The 21993-nt window shown below is 42.4% G+C and overlaps 1 protein-coding gene across 2 annotated transcripts in view; it reads left to right on the plus strand.

Annotated features, from left to right (window-relative positions):
• The window catches only part of PRPS2 (phosphoribosyl pyrophosphate synthetase 2), a 95117-nt gene that overhangs the window by 42529 nt on the left and 30595 nt on the right, over positions 1-21993 (plus strand). For both annotated transcript variants that reach the window (XM_077296714.1, XM_077296715.1), the window contains exon 2: positions 4534-4717. In XM_077296714.1, the coding sequence (XP_077152829.1) occupies positions 4534-4717 (184 nt within the window). The remainder of the gene's footprint in view (positions 1-4533; positions 4718-21993) is intronic.

Genomic DNA, 21993 nt, shown 5'->3' on the forward strand with positions numbered 1-21993 from the left:
CCATTAAAAAAAAAACTTCAGCTATGAAATTACTTTGACTACCTGGACCTGCAGAAAATGCATGTTGCCATGGACATTAACATTTGCTGTGTATTTTTCTCACCAGCAATGTAAAATTTGAAATATATTTAAGAATTGATGGGGATACAAACAAGTCTCATTTGGCTATACTCTGTAACCTGCGGCTTTTCTTCTGTACCTCTCACCCATGATCACTAGTACCAGGGGGTCAAGAGTTTGTCGATCGGCAATCACGTATGTTATGCTAAGCTATTCCTTAACTTTTACTTGGCTTGCATAGTGCGGCAGTATCCTTTACTGCTACATACAGTATCCGATAAATGAGTTTTCATCATCTGTTTCTACGTATGAGTGCTATCTGATTTTAGTACTCCTACCTACAACAGTCTATGGGTCTGAACTGAGTGGTTGGTGCAGAATCAGAGACTTTTTTGATCTCCATCCTAGAGATGGATCAAAATTGTTTTCAGGGACTCAAATTGCCGCAATCTGATGCCATCCATGTACTGTCTGTTTTGCTCTGATAGAAAGTGGTGCAACTTTTTTTTCCTTTTTTCTGATTGATGAAATTTTGTCCAAACTGATGGAAGTTGGTCTGTTTTTTCATGTACAAAAAACGAAAAAAAAAAAAAACCCGGACTGTGGAGTCGGTAAGCCAAACCTCCGACTCCTCAATTTCCATGACACCGACTCCACCAAAATGGACTCCGACTCCACAGCCCTGAAAAAAACCCTGACCTCTGAATAAGGCATTAGGTAGGTGATAAATGTAAATACTTGTAATATTTACATATTTGTATAGAAGTTGCAGTATACGGTACTTTATTTGGGGGTATTATATATCATAATTATTACCAAACACTATTGCAGTCCAATATTTACTCTTAATTTTTCCGGTTGTCCGTGTTCTGACAGCGAGCATTGGTAGTGTTGAGTTACCCACTGTGTATATTACACTGGTGCTTTAATCCCGTTGGATCATGGCTCTTTCCCTAGTATAAACTAAAGACTAATCCACTTGGGCCAGTGAACAGTTTTAGAATGTTTTTTTGCACATAAGCATTTCCTTTTGAAAAGGGAATTAGAACATCACGGATGCACTGAATGGGTTGATGGAATGCTGGCTGCGGCTCATACATGAGTAACATTTGCTGTGCCAACCCCAGAATGGGCTGTGTGCCTGGCAAAGCATGCCACTGGAAAGTAATGCAAGTGTAAATGGGAAGTATTTCTGACCAGCAGAATCCATGCATTCCTTTCCCGTAACATTGCTTTCCATCTATTACTATCCGAAAGATGCTACCTGCTGTTTGTATTCCCTGCTCCTGCATTTGTACTTTTGTATGGCCTGTGTATATTATACCTTGCAGTTATTTGGTAATTTTCTATTTCGGGTTTTGTGACTTTGCTTTTGTGGTATACCATACACCATACACTTAACAATAAAGTAGCTAAAATAAACTGGAGCGAATTGTAAGGCTTTGTCCCATCCAGTATACGTGGGTTGTTTCTTTACGTTAACGGGATGAGATCTAAAAAGGAAAAAAAAGTACATATAAAAAAATTCTGTTTAATGCACCAAATTGTTGCTTCAGAAAAAAAAAAATCAGCGGGGGAATGGGAGATCACATGCCAAGAATTTGAAATGAGGCACTGCATTATTTATTTACTCTTCCACAAGTTGTCAAGTATTTTGGAGATGTATGGTAGAAGATCGTCTTATGAAGGAACCAGCCAGTATGTACCAGAAGTTTATAATTGAGCAATCAGTTTTTCATGTTTTAAACCTGTTGGGTCTGGATGTATCAGGTGTGTGCCATACAGTGGCTAGTGACAGCCATAGATTCACACCTGCAATGATGTCCATCCCATCAAAACAGAAAAATGTAAATATTGCAGGTAAAACAAACCGTACTCGCCTAGCGTTTCCTACAGTCTTGACTTAATATAAGGCCAATTCAATTTTACATTTTGGATTAAAAAAAAAATATATATTTTCTATCCTAATAAACATTTCAGTTGTATCCATCACACACGCACATGTACACACACGCGTCAATATTTTCTTAACAATACATCTCTAAATGTTAGACAGCTGGCGTAAGACATTTCCAGTAGGATGTGTGCAGTTATTGGACAATTAATCATTGAGGCCAGATTATTTACTGTATACAACAGCTTGTTTTCTGCACATCTTCCGCTGTCTCATTTAAGTAGAGGCATTTGTCTAACCTATAATAAGCTTGATCATGACTAAGATGTATAATTGTAGAGGGTTAGGAAAGGGGTTAATGCAAAGTGACATAACAGGAAGGAAGAAATTGATTTTTATCTCATAATTGTCGCTAACCTCTGAACATGCCACAATAGCCGGCAGATTTTCAGGCCATTATTTGGCCATGAATTGCTATGGCAAGCATCAGGACCACAAGATCAAAATCTCAGGGTGCTGAAGGGGTTGAAGAGGAAGCCCCCACAATCTGTTAACCATCTAGATGCTGTATTCATTATTGGTTGCAGCATTTAAAGGGGTTAAACAACTATAGTCGGTACCTGCACAAATCATGGCAGATGCAGCAAGTTGTCGGCTATATTGTACAGCTACAGGATTGTCACCTGTCGGGGGATGCTAGTCTCTTATAACGCAGGTCAGTAAAAAGATGTATTGGTCGCTAAGGGGTTAAACAGATTTTTCTCAAAAAGTCACATAGTCGGTTCAAATATTCTTTGACCAAGCTTCCTATTATAATTTTGATTTCTATATTGGGAACATATTCCCCAGCAATTTACAATTCAGCGGGGATATATGCAGACAATAAAGACCTAACAGAGTAACACATAATTTAGCATATGCCAAGGGGAGAGTGATGGCCCTGGTTCCAAGCCTGCAGTCTGAGCTTCAGTAGTCCAGGCAAGAATGAATCTGAGCAACGGTATGTGTTTTTGCAGAGTCAAAGCTAAGAAATTCTAGAGAGTGAGGTGACATGAGGGAGCAAATAATCAGATGTAGGGAGTGCAGGAATGACTGGAGTCAAATACGAGTTAGAACACCAAGACGCCAAGCATTCTTCTTGGGAGTTATGGTAGAACCACACATGGAGGTGACCATCTTTGACAGATTCTTTTTGATAGAGGAAGGACATGTTGGAGACAGTGGACAAGCAATTACTTTTTTTTTTTTTGTAGTAATGCGGGAGTGATGTCAGGAGAAGCGTATAATTGAGGGTCATCAGCATTGACATACTGAATACCAAATCTACCAATGGTTTGTCCAGTAGGGGTAGTGTATAGAGAGTTTTTGAAGGGTCCTGGGGCTGAATCCTAAAGAACCCCCACAGGGGTAGAAGAGCCGACAAATGATACAGTGAAGGAGCTGTCAAAGATGTAGGAGGAGAATCGCGAGTTCGGAAACCTTAAGGTCAATTAAAGTTCAGAATACTGAGGAGGAGCTGGCGAGATCCAGGAGAATCGCCAGGGAGTAGTAACCATCAGATTTAGCTTAGATCATCAATGCATTGTAAGGAGCGGAAACTGGATTGTAAAGGGTCAACGAGAGATAGTGGAGCAGAAATCAGAGTTCTATAGGTTTAGAGATGGCTCTGTAGTTGGCAGTGAGGTTCTGGTGGAGGAATGGGTTTATGACAGCCTGTTTGAGGGAGGAGGGAAAGAAAGGTTATATATGTTAGGTTCTTAGGGACTGGGTAGAGGGGACTGGAGGAGCTCAATTGTCAATGAAAACACACTTTTAGTGCAGATAATTCAGTATTTTTATCATTTTACCTTACAACCAATAAAAAGCTAATTGAAATACTTCTTAATGTGTTTTCGAAGGATGATTTTGAAGCATAATCTGCTTCAATATCCATGTATAAATTAAAAGTGTGTATGTATGTGTACATATATATTTTAAAGAAAAAAAAAACCTTGCCTTCCTGAGTCTTAGTGCAGTTTGACCATATGTAATTATGCTCAGATCTACGTTTTGTTAGCAGCATTTGGGAGAGAAAAGGAATTTAGTCGCTTACATACAGTGGGGGAAAATAAGTATTTGATGCAATGCCGATTTTGCAAGTTTTCCCTCCTACACAGAGTGGAGAGGTCTGTAATTTTTATTGCAGGTACGCTTCAACTGAGACAGAATATAAAAATAAAAAAACTGAAAATCACATAATTAATTTTACATTTAATTGCATGAAAAAAGTATTTTGTACAATAGAAAAACAGCTTAATATTTGGTACAGAAATCTTTGTTTGCAATTAGAGGTCAGACGTTTCCTGTAGTTCTTTGACAAAGTTTGCGCACACTGCAGCAGGGATTTTGTCCCACTCCTCCATAAAGATCTTCTCAAGATCTCTCAGGTTTCTGGGCAAAATTGACCTCTCCATTCTTTGTAGGTGGGAAAACTTGCAAATCTGGCAGTGTAGCCAATACTTATATTCCCCACTGTGCTTGGAGATTTGTCACTTTAACATCTGTAAATCTGTGTTTCTAATGTTTTTTTATTCTTGTAGTGTAGAGATTGGCGAGAGCGTGCGAGGAGAAGATGTCTATATCATACAGAGTGGCTGCGGTGAGATCAATGACAACCTTATGGAACTGCTCATCATGATTAATGCCTGCAAGATTGCATCTTCATCGCGAGTTACAGCTGTCATTCCATGTTTTCCATATGCTCGACAGGACAAAAAAGACAAGGTATTTTACTTTTTCTCCCCATAGTCATTACTCCATACATATTAGACTAAAGTCAGTCTGTGTGCGGAGGCCTCTCAACTGTCCCCCGACATATCTCAGGAGAGAAGGCTCTTTTTGTACTTTTGAAGATAAGCAGTTGCCAGCGGAGTTATCGAATGTGTGGGGGCCCTCTGGTAGGTTGGACCTTACTCAGCAAATGCATTGCAGAAAAAAGGGAAGATTATGATGTTTGTTTCTTTTTCTCCTGCATATTCTTTTACGATCTTTTAGAGAAAACTTCTATATGACTGCTTATTAGTGGTCCAGTCCAACATGCTACACTAAACCATCAGTCATTGAAACATTGGATTGTGTAGCGTTATGTATTTCTTATTAATCAGTATGCCAGGAGTGCTGTATGTTTGCGAGTTTATGGATAGATCACCAGTTTTCACTAACCCAGGGTTGACCTCAGACGGAATCTGTCAGAAGCATCAACTAGCCTAGGAAGCTGAATAAAATGCCTTGTATCTTTTGATCTGATGTCTTATTCCAGAGAGATCCACATTTTCTTATATGCAAATGAGTTGTTCGGGACTATGGGTCGGACATGGATCTCTCTGAGTATCTGCCTCCAGAGAGTATTGTACATGAAAGGGGAAATTACCGGTGTGATGTGTAACGGCTGCACGCCTAATCTCACTGCAGAGCTGTCTGTGATTATATCTAACACATGTACAGGTTCCTCTCGGTGAGTTAGCCTCCATCTCACAGGCAGCCAGTGATACAATACAGCTCAGCTGCAGCTGTTAACATGTTTGTAATAAGACAAAGTTCAGTTCTGTGTTAGTTACATGTCTCACACTGGTAGTGCTCCATTTCACTTACGATAAGCTCTGGAGACAGATTTTCAGGGAGAGCTACATCTGGCCCATAGTCCTGCATTGTAAAAGGATAAAAACCTCAGCTGTGTCTTATCTGGGTTTTATGGGTAGATATTTAATTGAAAGCTGCTCACCTCCTAGGGTTGTGTGCTACACAACCACGATCATAGCCTAGTTGTCAGCCTCTGCAATGTCCACAGGTTTGTATATAATTGAGAGCCAGAATAAGTGGACTTCGACTGCGCTGCTGAATCAGGAACAAATCATAAACAATTTGATTGAAGGTGGTTTATTTGTCAACGTGTTTCAGAGTCAAATCGGGCTCATTCCTCAGGATAACCACATGTGAAAAGTCAGTGGTTGACCTGAGGAAGGATTCTAATTTAAGGGGAACCTGTAACCCCGTTTTTTGAAGATGAGCTAAAAATAGCGTTAAATAGGGGCAGAGCTGGGCGTTACATTAGTGTCTTTTGTGTGCCTTTATTACCCACCTATGCTGCCGAAATACCTTTGTAAAGTCGCCGTTTTCTGCTGTCACTCACACTAGTCTGGTCCTATGGGCGTGGTGACAGCGCTGTTTCTCCCCCAGAATCCTGCTCATCATTACGTTGGTGGCGTAGTGGTGTGCGCATGTCCAAAAGGGGAATCCACTGCCCAGGTGATGAAAAACAGCGCGATCTGCGCTATTCAGCCTTTTACCGGTGGGCACGGCCATCTTTCCTGTGGCCGCGCGTGCGCAGATGGAGCGCTCTGCTGCCCGGGGCTTCAGGAAAATAGCCGCGGGATTCCGCGCGTGCGCAGATGGAGATCGCGGCGGCCATTTTCCTGAAGCCCCGGGCAGCAGAGCGCTCCATCTGCGCACGCGCGGCCACAGGAAAGAGCAGGATTCTGGGGGAGAAACAGCGCTGTCACCACGCCCATAGGACCAGACCAGCGTGAGTGACAGCGGAAAACGGCGACTTTACAAAGGTATTTCGGCAGCATAGGTGGGTAATAAAGGCACACAAAGAAACTAATGTAATGCCCAGCTCTGCCCTTATTTAACGCTATTTTTAGCTCATCTTCAAAAAACAGGGTGACAGGTTCCCCTTAAATTAGAATCCTTCCTCAGGTCAACCACTGACTTTTCACATGTGGTTATCCTGAGGAATGAGCCCGATTTGACTCTGAAACACGTTGACAAATAAACCACGGTCAATCCACTTATTCTGGCTCTCCGTTAGTCCTAAACAGCTCTTTTGCATATTCCAGAGAAAACCACTTTTTTTTTTTTTTTTTTTTTATAAGACAATGGATCGCAGATATCAAGGTATCATCATTTTATTCAGCTTCCTGTATGCCCATATAGACGGCATAGGATTGATCCTACTGACAGATTCTCATCAAGCACTTGCCAACATATGACACACTGGATGGCATATGCTGACACCTTAATTTTGATGCAGGATCAGGAATTTGCTGGCAGCTGATGGCTATGATATTCGGCAGTCATCTGCTTCTGACACCTGCACGTGGGATGCACCCATCGGCACCCCTACAATGAAAACCTCTGTACCTGTCATGATGGTACTTCTTTGAATGCCAGCTTCTGGCTGGCATTTAAGAGTATTTTTTTTTTTTTGCTATAGTACTATTATTGTTGTATATTTTTTATGTATTTTACTCACTTAGCACTAATAATTCCACAATGCTTTACAGATGTCGGCACTGTCTCCAATGGGGCTCTCCATCTAGATTCCCATATCCAGTGAATCTTTGGAATGTGGAAGGAGCATACAAACTCCTTGCAGATGTCCTTGTGGGGATTTGAACCAAGAACTCAGGCTGCAAAGCAACAGTGCTAACTACTGAGCCACTGTGCTGCCCTGTGTTCAGCACAAATGTTCTGATGATCGCAGGTTCAATTCTCTAAGGGCACTAACATATATACAGGGAAAAGGTGGAAAAAGAGGTTTTTCAAAATATAAAAAAATAAAAGTTCATGTCACCCCCCTTTTCCATAAAAAATACACATGTGGCATCACTATAACCATAAGCGTTCTCTCTATCAATCTATAAAATTAATCAATCTGATCAGTAAACTGCATAATGAAGAAAAAAATCTAAATGCCAGAATTTTCAGCCACCTCAACACTGCTTAAAAAAAACCAAAGAACAAAACTTCTTACTCATCTTCCAATGGGGGTGGTCTTTTTTTTTTTTTTTTTATACTTAATCTCGGGTCCTCCACCAGAGGCCTGAGAGTTTGAGGCTGTGTGCACATGTTGCAGATTTTTTGCGTTTTTTTCGCTATAAAAACGCGAAAAAAAGCATACATTATTCATCCCATCATTTAGAATGCATTCTGCAATTTTTGTGCACATGATGCGTTTTTTTCCGCGGAAAAACACGCATCGTAGTAAAAAAACGCAGCATGTTCATTAATTTTGCGGATTTCCCACTATATTATTGCATTGGGAACCTCAGGAAAAATCTGCAAAACAAAACGCATCAAAAACACGAGAAAAATGCATGCGGATTTCTTGCAGAAAATGTCCTGTTTTGCTCAGAAAATTTCTGCAAGAAATTCTGAACGTGTACACATAGCCTGAGGGTTCTGCGCAGGATCTTAGTTGTTCCCAGCATTGAGCTTTTCTAAACGGAGAGTTCAGATGTTGCTCCTGGGATCTGTAGTAGCCATTTTCTCAACTTAGGGGTCACTGCTCCGTGCTCCTATCACCACTGGAATCTGTTGCCTTCACCTTCCACATCTTCTCCAGTTCTCCTTTGAGGCCCTGGTATTTTTCTAGCTTCTCATATTCCTTCTTTCTGATGTTGATGTCACTTGTCACTGCCACATCTATACATTGCTGTCTTCTGATCCTTGTCTACTATCACAAAGTCTGGTTGGTTAGCCAACACCTGCTTATCTGTCTGGATCTTGAAGTCCCACAGGATTTTAGCCCTTTCATTCTCCACCACTTTTTCTGGGGTCTCCCACCTGGACTTAGAGGGACTTAGCCCATATGCTGTGCAGGTGTTTCTGTATACAATTCCCGCTACTTGGTTGTGGCATTCGGTATATGCTGTTCCTGCTTGCATTTTGCATCCTGCCACGGTGTGTTGGACTGTTTCTGAGGTTTCTTCGCATAGTCTGCATCTTGAGTCTTGTGTGGTAGATTGCTGCTTCTATGTATCTGGTACTTGGTGCTTGCTCTTATGCCACTATTAGTGCCTCTGCTGTCTGAGTCCAGCTTTCTCCAGCCATTGATAGGATTTCTCCATGTCAGCCACCTCCATTATCTGTTGATGGTACATCCCATGCAGTGGCTTGTCTTGCCATGGCGCTTCATGTTCCTGTTCTTCCTTCCAGATCTGTTGTTGTTGCTGCCTTAGGCTTTCTCTTAGCATCTCATCTTTTGGTGGTATTTTTCTGATGTATCTTTAATACTCCTTGTTTCATCCATGATGGTGGCTTGGATGCTTATCAAGCCTCGTCCACCCTCCTTTCTGTTGGTATACAATCTTTGGGTGTTAGGCCGGCCTCACACTAGCGAGTTTTACGGACGTATGAGCGCATAAACGACGTCCGTAAAATACGCATAACACACGGCCCAATGATTCTCTATGTCCCAGCTCCTATCAGCCGTATTTTACTGATCCGTATTATACGGTCTTGTACGGCCGTACAAAATCGCAGCATGCTGTGTTTGTCACCTTATTGCGCAAAAAAAATCGCCAATGAAAATCTATGGGGGCGAGAAAAATACGGATTACACACGGACCAGCAGTGTGACCTGCGAGAAATACGCACCTGTGTTAGAGAGAAAAGCCGGTAATTCAATTGCCGGCTTTTCATTTCTCCTTCCCAAACCCGACAGGATATGAGACATGGTTTACATACAGTAAACCATCTCATATCCCTTATTTTTTTGCATATTCCACACTACTAATGTTAGTAGTGTGTATGTGCAAAATTTTGGCGCTGTAGCTGCTAAAATAAAGGGTTAAATGGCAGAAAAAATTGGCGTGGGCTCCCGCGCAACTTTCTCCTCCAGAGTGGTAAAGCCAGTGACTGAGGGCAGATATTAATAGCCTAGAGAGGGTCCATGGTTATTGGCCCCCCCTGGCTACAAACATCTGCCCCCAGCCACCCCAGAAAAGGCACATCTGGAAGATGCGCCTATTCTGGCACTTGGCCACTCTCTTCCCACTCCCGTGTAGCAGTGGGATATGGGGTAATGAAGGGTTAATGTCACCTTGCTATTGTAAGGTGACATTAAGCCAGATTAATAATGGAGAGGCGTCAATTATGACACTTATCCATTATTAATCCAATAGTACGAAATGGTTAATAAAACACACACACATTATTACAAAGTCCTTTAATGAAATAAAGACACAGGTTGTTGTAATATTTTATTATTCTCTTAATCCTGCTGAAGACCCTCGTTCTGTAACAAAGTAAAAAGCTGTAGATCCTTGTCAGGTTGATCAGTGAATTGATGTCTCGTTTGTTTTTAGCAAACATCTGGATGTCATCCATGTAGAGGAGGTGGCTGATGGTGCTTCCACTCTTGAACTTGTCTCCATAGGCTTGAATCCCCTCCGTTCGATAATTACAGGCTGGCTAAGCAGAACAGCTATGGGGACAGTGCATCACCTTTGTGTACGCCACATTTGATAGTCACTTGTGCTAGTTATCTTGAGTTGACTTCCAATATTGTTTTCCATAGCCCCATTGAGTTTCTGAGGAAGGGTCTTAATTTCCTGTTGACATTTTAGAGAGCCAAGCATTCAGAGATTCACGTGTGTGGCATTGAGTCATAGGCTTTCCTGTAGTCAATCCAGGCTGTGCTGAGATTGGTTTGCCTGGATCTTGAGTCTTGAGCAACATCTTGATCTAATAGGAGATGGTGCTTAGAATCTCTGGTCTTGGTCCCAATGCCTTTCTGAGCTGGATTCATGTACTTGTACATATGTTTCTGTAGCTTGGTGGCTATGATGCCTGACAGAAGTTTCCATGTTGTTGTAAGGCAGGTTATTGGGCGGTAGGTGGATTAAACTGTTTTTTTGTGAGGATCCTTCATGATCAGCACTGTTCTTCCTTGTGTTAGCCAAGCTGTGTGGTGTCCTGCTTCTAGCAGTTGGTTCATCTGTTTTGCCATGCGTTCATGTGTCGCTGTTAATTTCTTTAATTTCTCCATGTTCTTGACCCGATGTTCGATGACTTGTTCTTTCTCTAGGTGGTTGCTGTGATTCTTTCTCAGATTTTGCAGCCACATTGCACTGGTGTTGTGTGTTTTTTACTAATCACATATGTTCCTCCAGTACTGTATTCAGTCTTTGCTATTGGTGGAGTTGCTGTCTTTGTGCTGTTACTCTGTAGTTGGGAGTACACCTTGGATGGTTCTTTGGAGAACAGAGCATTTAGCTTCTTGGCATCAGCTTCTCTAGTGTATCTCCCTAGTCTTGCAGCGAGTGCTGCTAGCCTTTGTTTAGCGGTCTCTAGGGCTTCAGTTGGGGTAAGGCACTTGCACTTGTCCAGCTTGGTCTTATTCTTGATCTTTATACCCTTTTGTATTTCTGTTGGTTGGCTGACTTCCCTTCGTGTCACCTTTGTCTCCAGTCTTCTTTTCCAAGGGGGTCTGTACTTCTGTTGTTCTTGCTGGTTGTATAGCCAAGCATTTCCACTATTGCTGAGGTAGTAGCATAGATCAGTTTATTAGTTGGAGTTATGGTGGTGGTAGGTATTGATTCAAGTGCTGTATTGGCATCTTCTAGTATACGGTCTGGTGGTATTTCTTTGCTGAGCCTTGGCAGTCGTTCTCTGGTATTGATGATATTTAGGTTATGCAGTTAACGCTAGTGTGAAACTAGCCTAACATCTAAGATCTTCTGTTTCAGATCAGCTGCAGTGCTCTGTAGTTGCAGGATTGGATCAGGATTTTCAGGGAGTTGCACATGTTCTTCCAAGTCTTCATGTGGGGTGCATCTGCAGTGTTGATCCATCTCAAGTTGTGATAATGGCTTTCTCTTTATCACATTGAAACGTTGGGTGACCAGTTTCTCAGTCAGTGGACATGCAGGTCTTGTATCCATCCAGAGTTTCCTCATCCTCTTTTTAGTCTGCTGTTATAGTAGCATTTCATCAGATCCAGGTTCTTTTGCCTTGTCCTTGTATGGTTTGTTCCAGTAACCCATTTATCAGATTGTCCTGGTTCCTCAACATCTGACGCGGACCTTGTTAATCCTGGCTACATCCGAGTCAGCATGACTTTGTTTTTGACACTGTCATGTTTATTGAGGTAGGCACTATAGTGTTAGTAGTCTTGCTCAAGGACCACTACTGGTATATTATTTCCAACAGGGCAGAGCCGTGATTTGAATTCCAGTCTCCCACGTTGGTGGTTGTGCATTTTAACCACTATGCTATAACAGCCTCCAAAGGTAGGTATTATAGTGTTGGTAGCCTTGGCATTTATTTTTTTTATTTTTTCCATAGGGCAGATATGGGATTTGAACCCCAGTCTCATTATACCAGCTACTAATAAATGTGTATGTGTATATGTATGTATGTATGTGTGTGTATGTGTATGTGTGTATATATATATATATATATATATATATATATATATATATATATATATATATATATATATATATATATATATATATATATATACTAGCTGTACTACCCGGCTTCGCCCGGGTTAATGACTGCTGTTAGCAAAATAGAATGTGTTAACAAAAATTTATTCTGCACACAAAAACCACAAAACAAATAGATAGAAATGTAATTATTAAAAGGCAAAAACTAAGCAAATAGAAGCATTTCACAACATATATTAGCTTTGTTATACTGAGAATGTCTTTGTTGCCTATATTAACCAATCAGAGCTCAGGTTAATTAACTGTAGCAAAATAGAAGCTGAGCTGTGATTGGTTGCTATTGGCAGCCTGATAAATCCCCAGCCAACAGGAAGCCCTCCCCCCTGGCAGTATATATTAGCTCACACATACACATAATAGACAGGTCATGTGACTGACAGCTGCCGTATTTCCTATATGGTACATTTGTTGCTCTTGTAGTTTGCTTATTAATCAGATTTTTATTTTTGAAGGACAATACCAGACTTGTGTGTGTTTTAGGGCGAGTTTTATGTGTCAAGTTGTGTGTGTTGAGTTGCGTGTGGCGACATGCATGTAGCGACTTTTGTGAGATGAGTTTTGTGTGGCGACATGCGTGTAGCAACATTTTGTGTGTTGAGTTGCATGTGACAGGTTAGTGTAGCAAGTTGTGTGCAGCAAGATTTGTGCATGGCGAGTTTTGCGCGTGGCGAGTTTTATGTGTGGTGCATTTTGAGTATGTGCAAGTTTTGTGTGAGGCAACTTTTGCATGTGGTGCAACTTTTGTACATGTGGCAATTTTTCTGTGTGTGCAAGTTTTGCATGAGGTGAGTTTTCCATGAGGTGAGTTTTGCACGTGTGGCGAGTTTTGCGTGAGCCTAGTTTTGCATATGGCGAGTTTTGCATGTAGCGAGTTTTGAGTGGTGACTTTTGTGTTTCGACTTTTATGTGGCGAGGTTGGTGTGTGTGTGTGGTGAAATGTGTGCTGAGGGTGGTATATGTGTTCAAGCACGTGGTAGTGTGTGGCGCATTTTGTGTTTGTGTTCATATCCCCGTGTGTGGTGAGTATCCCATGTCGGGGCCCCACCTTAGCAACTGTACGGTATATACTCTTTGTCGCCATCGCTCTCATTCTTTAAGTCCTCATTGTTCACATCTGGCAGCTGTCAATTTTCCTCCAACACTTTTCCCTTCACTTTTTCCCCATTATGTAGATAGGAGCAAAATTGTTTGGTGAATTGGAACGCGCGGGGTTAAAATTTCACCTCACAACATAGCCTATGACGCTCTCGGGGTCCAGACGTGTGACTGTGCAAAATTTTGTGGCTGTAGCTGCGACGGTACAGATGCCAATCCCGGACATACACACATACATACATACACACATTCAGCTTTATATATTAGATATACCTGTATGTAATCTCCTGTATATAGTATATACCTGTGTGTCATCTCACCTATATATAGTATATATCTGTGTGTCATCTCCTGTATATAGTATATACCTGTATGTCATCTCCTCCTATACATAGCATATACCTGTGTCATCTCCTCCTGTATATACTATATACCTGTAGGTAATCTGCTCCTGTATATAGTATATACCTGTGTGTCATCTCCTCCTGTATATAGTATATACCTGTATGTCATCTCCTCCTGTATGTAGTATGTACCTGTATGTCATCTCCTCCTCTATATAGTATATACCTGTGTGTCATCTCTCCTGTATATAGTATATATCTGTGTGTCATCTCCTCCTGTATATAGTATATACCTGTGTGTCATCTCCCCTGTAAATAGTATATACCTGTGTGTCATCTCCTGTATATAGTATATAGCTGTATGCCATCTCCTCCTGTATTAGCCCTCGTTCACACGTTATTTGGTCAGTATTTTTACCTCAGTATTTGTAAGCTAAAATGGCAGCCTGATAAATCCCCAGCCAACAGTAAGCCCACCCCCTGGCAGTATATATTAGCTCACACATACACATAATAGACTGGTCATGTGACTGACAGCTGCCGGATTCCTATATGGTACATTTGTTGCTCTTGTAGTTTGTCTGCTTATTAATCAGATTTTTATTTTTGAAGGATACCAGACTTGTGTGTGTTTTAGGGCGAGTTTCGTGTGTCAAGTTGTGTGTGTTGAGTTGCGTGTGGCGACATGCATGTAGGGACTTTTGTGAGATGAGTTTTGTGTGGCGACATGCGTGTAGCAACTTTTTGTGTGTCGAGTTGCATGTGACAGGTTAGTGTAGCAAGTTGTGTGCAGCAAGTTTTGCGCATGGCGAGTTTTGCGCGTGGCGAGTTTTATGTGTGGTGCCTTTTGAGTATGTGCAAGTTTTGTGTGAGGCAACTTTTGCATGTGTTGCAACTTTTGTGCATGTGGCAATTTTTCTGCGTGTGGCAATTTTTCTGCGTGTGCAAGTTTTGCGTGTGGCGAGTTTTGCACGTGTGGCGAGTTTTGCATGTGGAGAGTTTTGCGCGTGGCGAGTTTTGAGCGGCGACTTTTGTGTTTCTACTTTTATGTGGCGAGGTTGGTGTATGTGTGGTGAAATGTGCACTGAGGGTGGTATATGTGTTCGAGCACGTGGTAGTGTGTGGCGCATTTTGTGTGTGTGTTCATATCCCCGTGGTGGTGTGATTATCCCATGTTGGGGCCCCACCTTAGCAACTGTACAGTATATACTCTTTGGTGCCATCGCTGTCATTCTTTAAGTCCCCCTTGTTCACATCTGGCAGCTGTTAATTTGCCTCCAACACTTTTCCTTTCATTTTTTCCCCATTATGTAGATAGGGGCAAAATTGTTTGGTGACTTGGAAAGCGCGGGGTTAAAATTTCACCTCACAATATAGCTTTGACGCTCTCAGGGTCCAGACGTGTGACTGTGCAAAATTTTGTGCCTGTAGCTGCGACGCCTCCAACACTTTTCCTTTCACTTTTTCCCCATTATGTAGATAGGGGCAAAATTGTTTGGTGAATTGGAAAGCGCGGGGTTAAAATTTCACCTCACAACATAGCCTATGACGCTCTCGGGGTCCAGACGTGTGACTGTGCAAAATTTTGTGGCTGTAGCTGCTACGGTTCAGATGCCAATCCCGGACATACATACATACATACATACATACACACACACACACATTCAGCTTTATATATTAGATATATATATATATATATAATCACACACACACTTATTAGTAGCTGGTATAATGTAATGGGAGACTGGGGTTCAAATCCCATATCTGCCCTATGGAATAATATATAAAGCTGTGTATGTCTTGGATTAGCATCTGCACCGTCGCAGCTACAGCCACAAAATATTGCACAGTCACACGTCTGGACCCCGAGAGCGTCAAAGGCTATGTTGTGAGGCGAAAATTTAACCCAGCGCTTTCCAATTCAGCAAACAATTTTGTCCCTATCTACATAATGGGGAAAAAGTGAAAGGAAAAGTGTTGGAGGCAACACTCGTCTCACAAAGGTCGCTACATGCATGTCGCCACACGCAACTCAACACACACAACTTGACACATGAAACTCGCCCTAAAACACACACAAGTCTGGTATTATCCTTCAAAAATAAAAAATCGGATTAATAAGCAGACAAACTACAAGAGCAACAAATGTACCATAATTGGAAATACGGCAGCTGTCAGTCACATGACCTGTCTATTATGTGTATGTGTGAGCTAATATATACTGCCAGGGGGGAGGGCTTCCTGTTGGCTGGGGATTTATCAGGCTGCCAATTTAGCTTACAAATACTGAGGTAAAAATACTGAGCAAATATCGTGTGAATGAGGTCTGATACAGGAGGAGATGACATACAGGTACATACTATATACAGGGGAGATGACACAGTGGTATATACTATATGCAGGAGCAGATGACACACGGTATATTCTATACAGTATTTAGATGACATACAGGTATATACTATATACAGGAGGAGATGACACAGGTATATGCTATATACAGGAGGAGATGACGCGCGTATATACTATATACAGGAGGAGATGACATACAGGTATATACTATATAAAAGAGGAGATGACACATAGGTATATAGAGGAGATGACACAGCAGGTATATACTATATACAGGGGAGATGACATACAGGTATATACTATATACAGGAGATGACATACAGGCATATACTATATATAGGAGGAGATGACCTACAGAAGAGATGACATACAGGTATATACTATATACAAGAGGAGACGACACATAGGTATATACAATATACAGGAGGAGATGACATACAGCAGGTATAGACTATTTACAGGGGAGATTACATACAGGTATATACTATATACAGGGGAGACGATATACAGGTATACTATATATACAGGAGATGTCACATACAGGTGTGTGTATATATATATATATCTATATATATCAAACATGTATATACTGAAGGGAAAATGAGGTGTGTGTGTGTGAGGTGAATGAGGTGTGAGGTGTGTGTGTGAGGTGAATGAGAGGTGTGAGGCGTGTGTGAGGCGTGTGTGAGGTGTGTGTGTGAGGTGAATGAGAGGTGTGAGGTGAATGAGAGGTGCAAAATAGGGGAGTGATCGGAAAATGAGGAGTGAGGGGGTAAATGAGGAGTGAGGTGCATATATGTATGTGTATATATAATTTTTTTCTCTCTCTGGTCTTGCTCTCCCCGCTTGGAACCAGTACCACATCTCCGCGGTTATCCTGGTCTCTGTTAATTGGTTGCAGTGGTACAGTCCTATTGAAAGGGGACAGCCAGTTTAAATTTGTAGCATGTCGGGCAACATATGTGTATGTCAGGTAATCCCCTCATGTTTTTTGACTGTCTAAGGCTGGTTTCACATTTGCATCTGTGTACGCAGCGTTTCATCTGCATGCGTCCTGCGTACATATCTTTAACATGTTGTGTGCATGCGTTGTTTCTCGGTGTGTGGAAGGGTCTGGCAAACGCAACATGTTGCATTTTTGGAAGCATCAAAAATCTGACAAATATGCGCAGGCATGCGGATGAGTAAACAAAACGCATTACTTTCTATGGGAATGCATGCATACGCATGTCCTTGTGTACGCATGCGTTTGATTCGCTTGCGTACTTCAGACTGCGCATGTCCAGGAACTGATTGAGACATACTCATTGAGACACGCCTTCCTGGAAATATCGAGCGCATGCGCATAAAAAAACGTAAACGCAGGCAAAATGCTCTTACAAACGCCTGCACACGCAGCATTTTTTTTGCCGTCATGCGTAGGCTGATGCGGATAAACGCTGCGTAAACATGCGTTTGCAGATGATATGCTGCTGACTCAAACGCTAATGTGAACCTAGTCTAACAGCTGCAAAACATGCGGGCGCGAGGACGCAAACATGTCACTGGAGCCCCTGCGATACTCTGTGCATACCCAAGCATCGTAGGCAAACTCGAGTAACAACTAACGAGCAGTTGCGCTTAGTGATTTTCTGCTAATCTATGGCTAAATTACTGTGCCCTTTCCACTTAATGTTGAAAAGGAAAGTCCAAAATCTGCAACAAACCCCAATTGTTGGTGATTTTTTTCTGCAGATTATTGAGAGAGAGATGCTATATCCCTGTAGACTACGTTGATTGTTCACTTCTGTAACCAACAATGTGACACTTCTTACTTCTCGACTTACACTTTCAGACAATGTTCTGCAGCTGCTGCACTTTATTAAAAGTAATTAAACTATGCAGCGCTTGCATTCTGTTGGTCTACCGACAAGTCTCTGCCACTTTGCCCGGTGTCTGGAATTGGCTGCCATCACAATGACAGCTAATCACTGAGTTCAGTGGCTTTACTTGTCTAAACGGGATGCCACTTTCAGAGCCACTGAGCTCATTGACACCGGGAGCAGTGGCGGACAATCGCCGGTGGAGAGGGTGGGTACATCTGAGTCGTTACTTTTTTTTCTGTGGCATGCTGCGAAAGTTTTGCCACGTTGCGGCCATGCTAACCCTGCCTTCTGAGGTGGTGGAGGAGGTGCCCCATCTGCGCTGGCTATTTCCTCCTTCTCTGCCTTGTTCTTTCACTGACACGTGAGAACACAGTCTGTAGAGCCTCTACCAGTATGCGCTTGTATTCACGCATTTTGCGATCCCGCTCCAGTGACAGTAGTAGTAATGGTACGTTGTCCTTGTAGCCGGGGATCTAGCTGGGTAGGCACCCAGTAATCAGTAGTGGTAACAATCCGGGCAATTCACCAGTCGTTGTGCAAGCACAGCAGAATGTATTGGCTCATGTGCCAGGCTGCCCTGAGGCAACAACAAGCTGTCCTCTGTATCCCCCCCCCAGCCACACTCCAGTGATGCCAGTGAACTTCTTTGAGTGCCACCTGTGTGCTGTGAACATGGTTCCTCCTTCTAATCTTCCAAAACTGTCCTCTGACTGCACAGTTGTATATCTGGCCACTGTTGGTAAATAACCCACCCTTCAAGCCATGTGTGGACAACAGGCCTGATGACGGTGTGATCGGTCCCTGTTCCTCCTGCTCCTTTGCCACCACCTCATTCATAAGCACTTGAAATCTTTTTTTTTTCCAGCAGGCATAGAAGTGGTATATTAACTCATGATGGCGTTAACAGTGCTGGCCATGTTGGTGGAGTATTCGAAACCGCCCAACATTGCACACAAGTCCCACATGAAGGCACACTCATTGGTGGTTAAGTGGTGTGCCCCAGAGTGACTCACCCGTACATGCTACAGCTGAAACTCCCACTATTGCCTGCTGCTGATTGAGGTTCACTGGCACCAACCACTCATTTTGTCTATTTGATCAATGTCCACAGCTCCAGCATGGTGTGGGATTTGTCCACCAAACAGAGGACTTTGAAAACAGCCTGCTGTCATTTCCTCCTGTCTGTGCTGAAGTTTTTGGTACAGGTCTTACTGTGACCAGATAAGGAGGCGGCGGAAGAAGAGGCAACCTGGACAAAGAAACGTTTAGTAATCCTGGGTGGTAGGACATGGGCAAGAACTCCTTCCGCCTTTGTTCCTTCCGCCACTACATTAACCCAATGGGCAGTTGGGGAAATGTATCATACTCGGCCATGCTTACTGGTCCATGTATTGATGGTTATTTGTACTTTGTCCTTGATGTTGTGCAGTGCTGATTTGTTCCTCAATGAGTGTGAAGGGCAGGGATGGCAAACCTGGAAAACTAACAACGTACTGTGGGACAGGCACCAAGATGAGTTTTTTAAAACTGTCCATCTCCACTAGCTGGAATGGCAGCATTTCAAAGACCAGGAATTTGGATATGATGTAATTCAGGACCATGGCTTGTGGGTGGATATGGAGGTATTTCCGCTTTCTTTTGAGGGATGCAGAGCTGAACACTTCAGTGTGACGGTGTGGAGATGCTTGATGACACTTCTGTTGGTGCTGTCACATTCTTTTTGTAGGGAGGCAGATGGCCCTGTTGATCGTGAGGGCGAGGAAGAGGCAGAGACTGCAGCAGAAGAGGAAGCACTAGAAGGCTTGGATCTGTCATGCTTTTTAAGGCAAAAATCCAACCAAAGGAATAGGTCAGACCGCACCCAATACCAACATTGTCTCCATGGACATCAGGGCGCACGTCCACACCAGGGGGTCCTCCCGGTCAAAGTCCACGATAAGAGTAAAAGCAGAGGACAGCGCCACATCAGGGAGTGTTAGGCAATAACACACTTTATTCTGCCTCCTGTGGCAACGTTTCGGTCCGAGGACCTTTATCAAGCTTGATAAAGGTCCTCGGACCGAAACGTTGCCACAGGAGGCAGAATAAAGTGTGTTATTGCCTAACACTCCCTGATGTGGCGCTGTCCTCTGCTTTTACTCTTATCATGCTTTTTAAGGCGTCTACTCCAACTATACCTTGTGCTTGAAATTCAGATGACTTGTCATGCAGGTGGTGCTCCGTTTCAGAGCATTTATGCCATGCTTCAGGCTTCAACGGCACAGAGGGGTGAGGTGGAAGTCTGATGACCATGGTCAACTGGTACCAACTCTGTGCTTTCTGCAGGGGACTTGGTGGAAGGCAATGCAAATGAACTGGAGGCACTCTCAGCCATGCAACCTAACACCGCCTTCCCTTTCGGCAAGCGGTATACAGAGTTATGAAATGACGTACGTCCTATCGCCTGCGTGTATCTGAAGATGTTGCACTTGGACCTCTCCCTGCATTAGCTACATCATCATCATCATCATCACCACCACCACTACCAGCACCACAACCATATTCCATATTTAAGGCTCTCCTCATGTTTTGCCCCCTAAAAGAAATTCCCAGTAGAGAAGAGGCTGGATTAGCATGCTACACCAGGAGGCTATACCCTGTGCCAGTCATTGCACTGGTTTCACATTCGCTACAGAATACAATACAAACTTCTCTCATCTGCAAAGCTCTCCACAGTTCTCCATTGCTTTCCATCTCCTACCTCTTCTCTGTTTATCACTCTTCCCGTGCTCTCTGTTCTGCAACTGATCGAAGGCTCTGTCTCTCAAGACTTCTCCCATGCTGTCAGTTTTCTGGAATGCATTGCCCCAGACGATATGACTAATGCCTAACTCCCACGTTTTTAAGCATGCTTTAAAACCCACATCTCTAGACAGGCTTATCTCATTTCACTAATCACACTTTTTGCCATTTTCTTTTTCTAAATTTTCCTCAAACTCTTTGGCCCTGCCTACTCGTCTTTTTCCACATCCTCCATGCACCCAATAACACTTAAGAGAACATGGACAGATACTGGCGGAAATGCCCCATTTATTATAATGATGGCTGGACCATACATGATGGACACTTGAAACCTTGCTAGCAGGGCCCTCATTCCTCCTGTAGCGTTATGTTTGCCTGTACATGTTGCCCCTAAATTGTAAAGTGCTGAGGCATTTACTGGCTGTATATAAATAAAATGATTTATTACTGTTATTTCCTATCAAGGACAGCATCTGCAATGAGTTTGTATGTTTTCCCTTGTTTGCGTGGGTTTCCTCCAACCCTCCAAAGACCTACTTATAGGAAAATTTAGATTCTGAGCCCCAATGGGGGGGCAGTTATGAAGATGACTATAAAGCGCTGTGGAAATTAATTTAGCCACATAAGCGAATAAGAGAAATAAATCGCAGTGTGAGACAACCCAAGCTTAATCCTTATTCGTTTTAATGTCAAGTCTTTTATCATTCTATATGGTCTTCATGCAATGCTGACACAGTTTATGTAATCTTTCTCACTTTGTAATTTTGCATTAAAAAATGCGTGAAGTGAACAGCTGATTGTCGAATAAGCTTCAGCGAGTTAACGATTAATTTTGTTTCCTGCCAAATGAAGAGAGCTTGTGTAGGGGACCTTGACAGTAAATGCTCAAATTAAGAGCTATAACCGCCTTTCACTGCATAAATTGGCATGCCCTGCTGTGTCTGGGTACACAGTGTTTTGGTCATAAGTCAATGCATGATTATAATCCATTTCTTTTATTTTAACCCCAGCTGTTCAGTCTGTAGCATTGATGACCAAGCAAAACTACAGATTTTTTTTTTACCAGTATTGCTATGGAGGGGACAATGAATAAAAGTAAATAAATTCCTGGATCAATTAAAGGGAATACCATCAGAAAATTACTTTATTTTTGTATTAGTAAATATTGATTGTATAAATCAATTGTTTTTAATATAAAATTAAATGTACTACTTTAATAATTTTTTGTTTATTAACTTTTACTTCAGCCACTGGGGGCTGCCATTTGCATTTGGGGGTGTGTAAGTGTCTGAGCACAACACTTACCTCAAATACAGCAACCCCTGGGC

Source organism: Ranitomeya variabilis, chromosome 3 (assembly GCF_051348905.1).
Source record: "Ranitomeya variabilis isolate aRanVar5 chromosome 3, aRanVar5.hap1, whole genome shotgun sequence".
NCBI lineage: Eukaryota > Metazoa > Chordata > Amphibia > Anura > Dendrobatidae > Ranitomeya > Ranitomeya variabilis.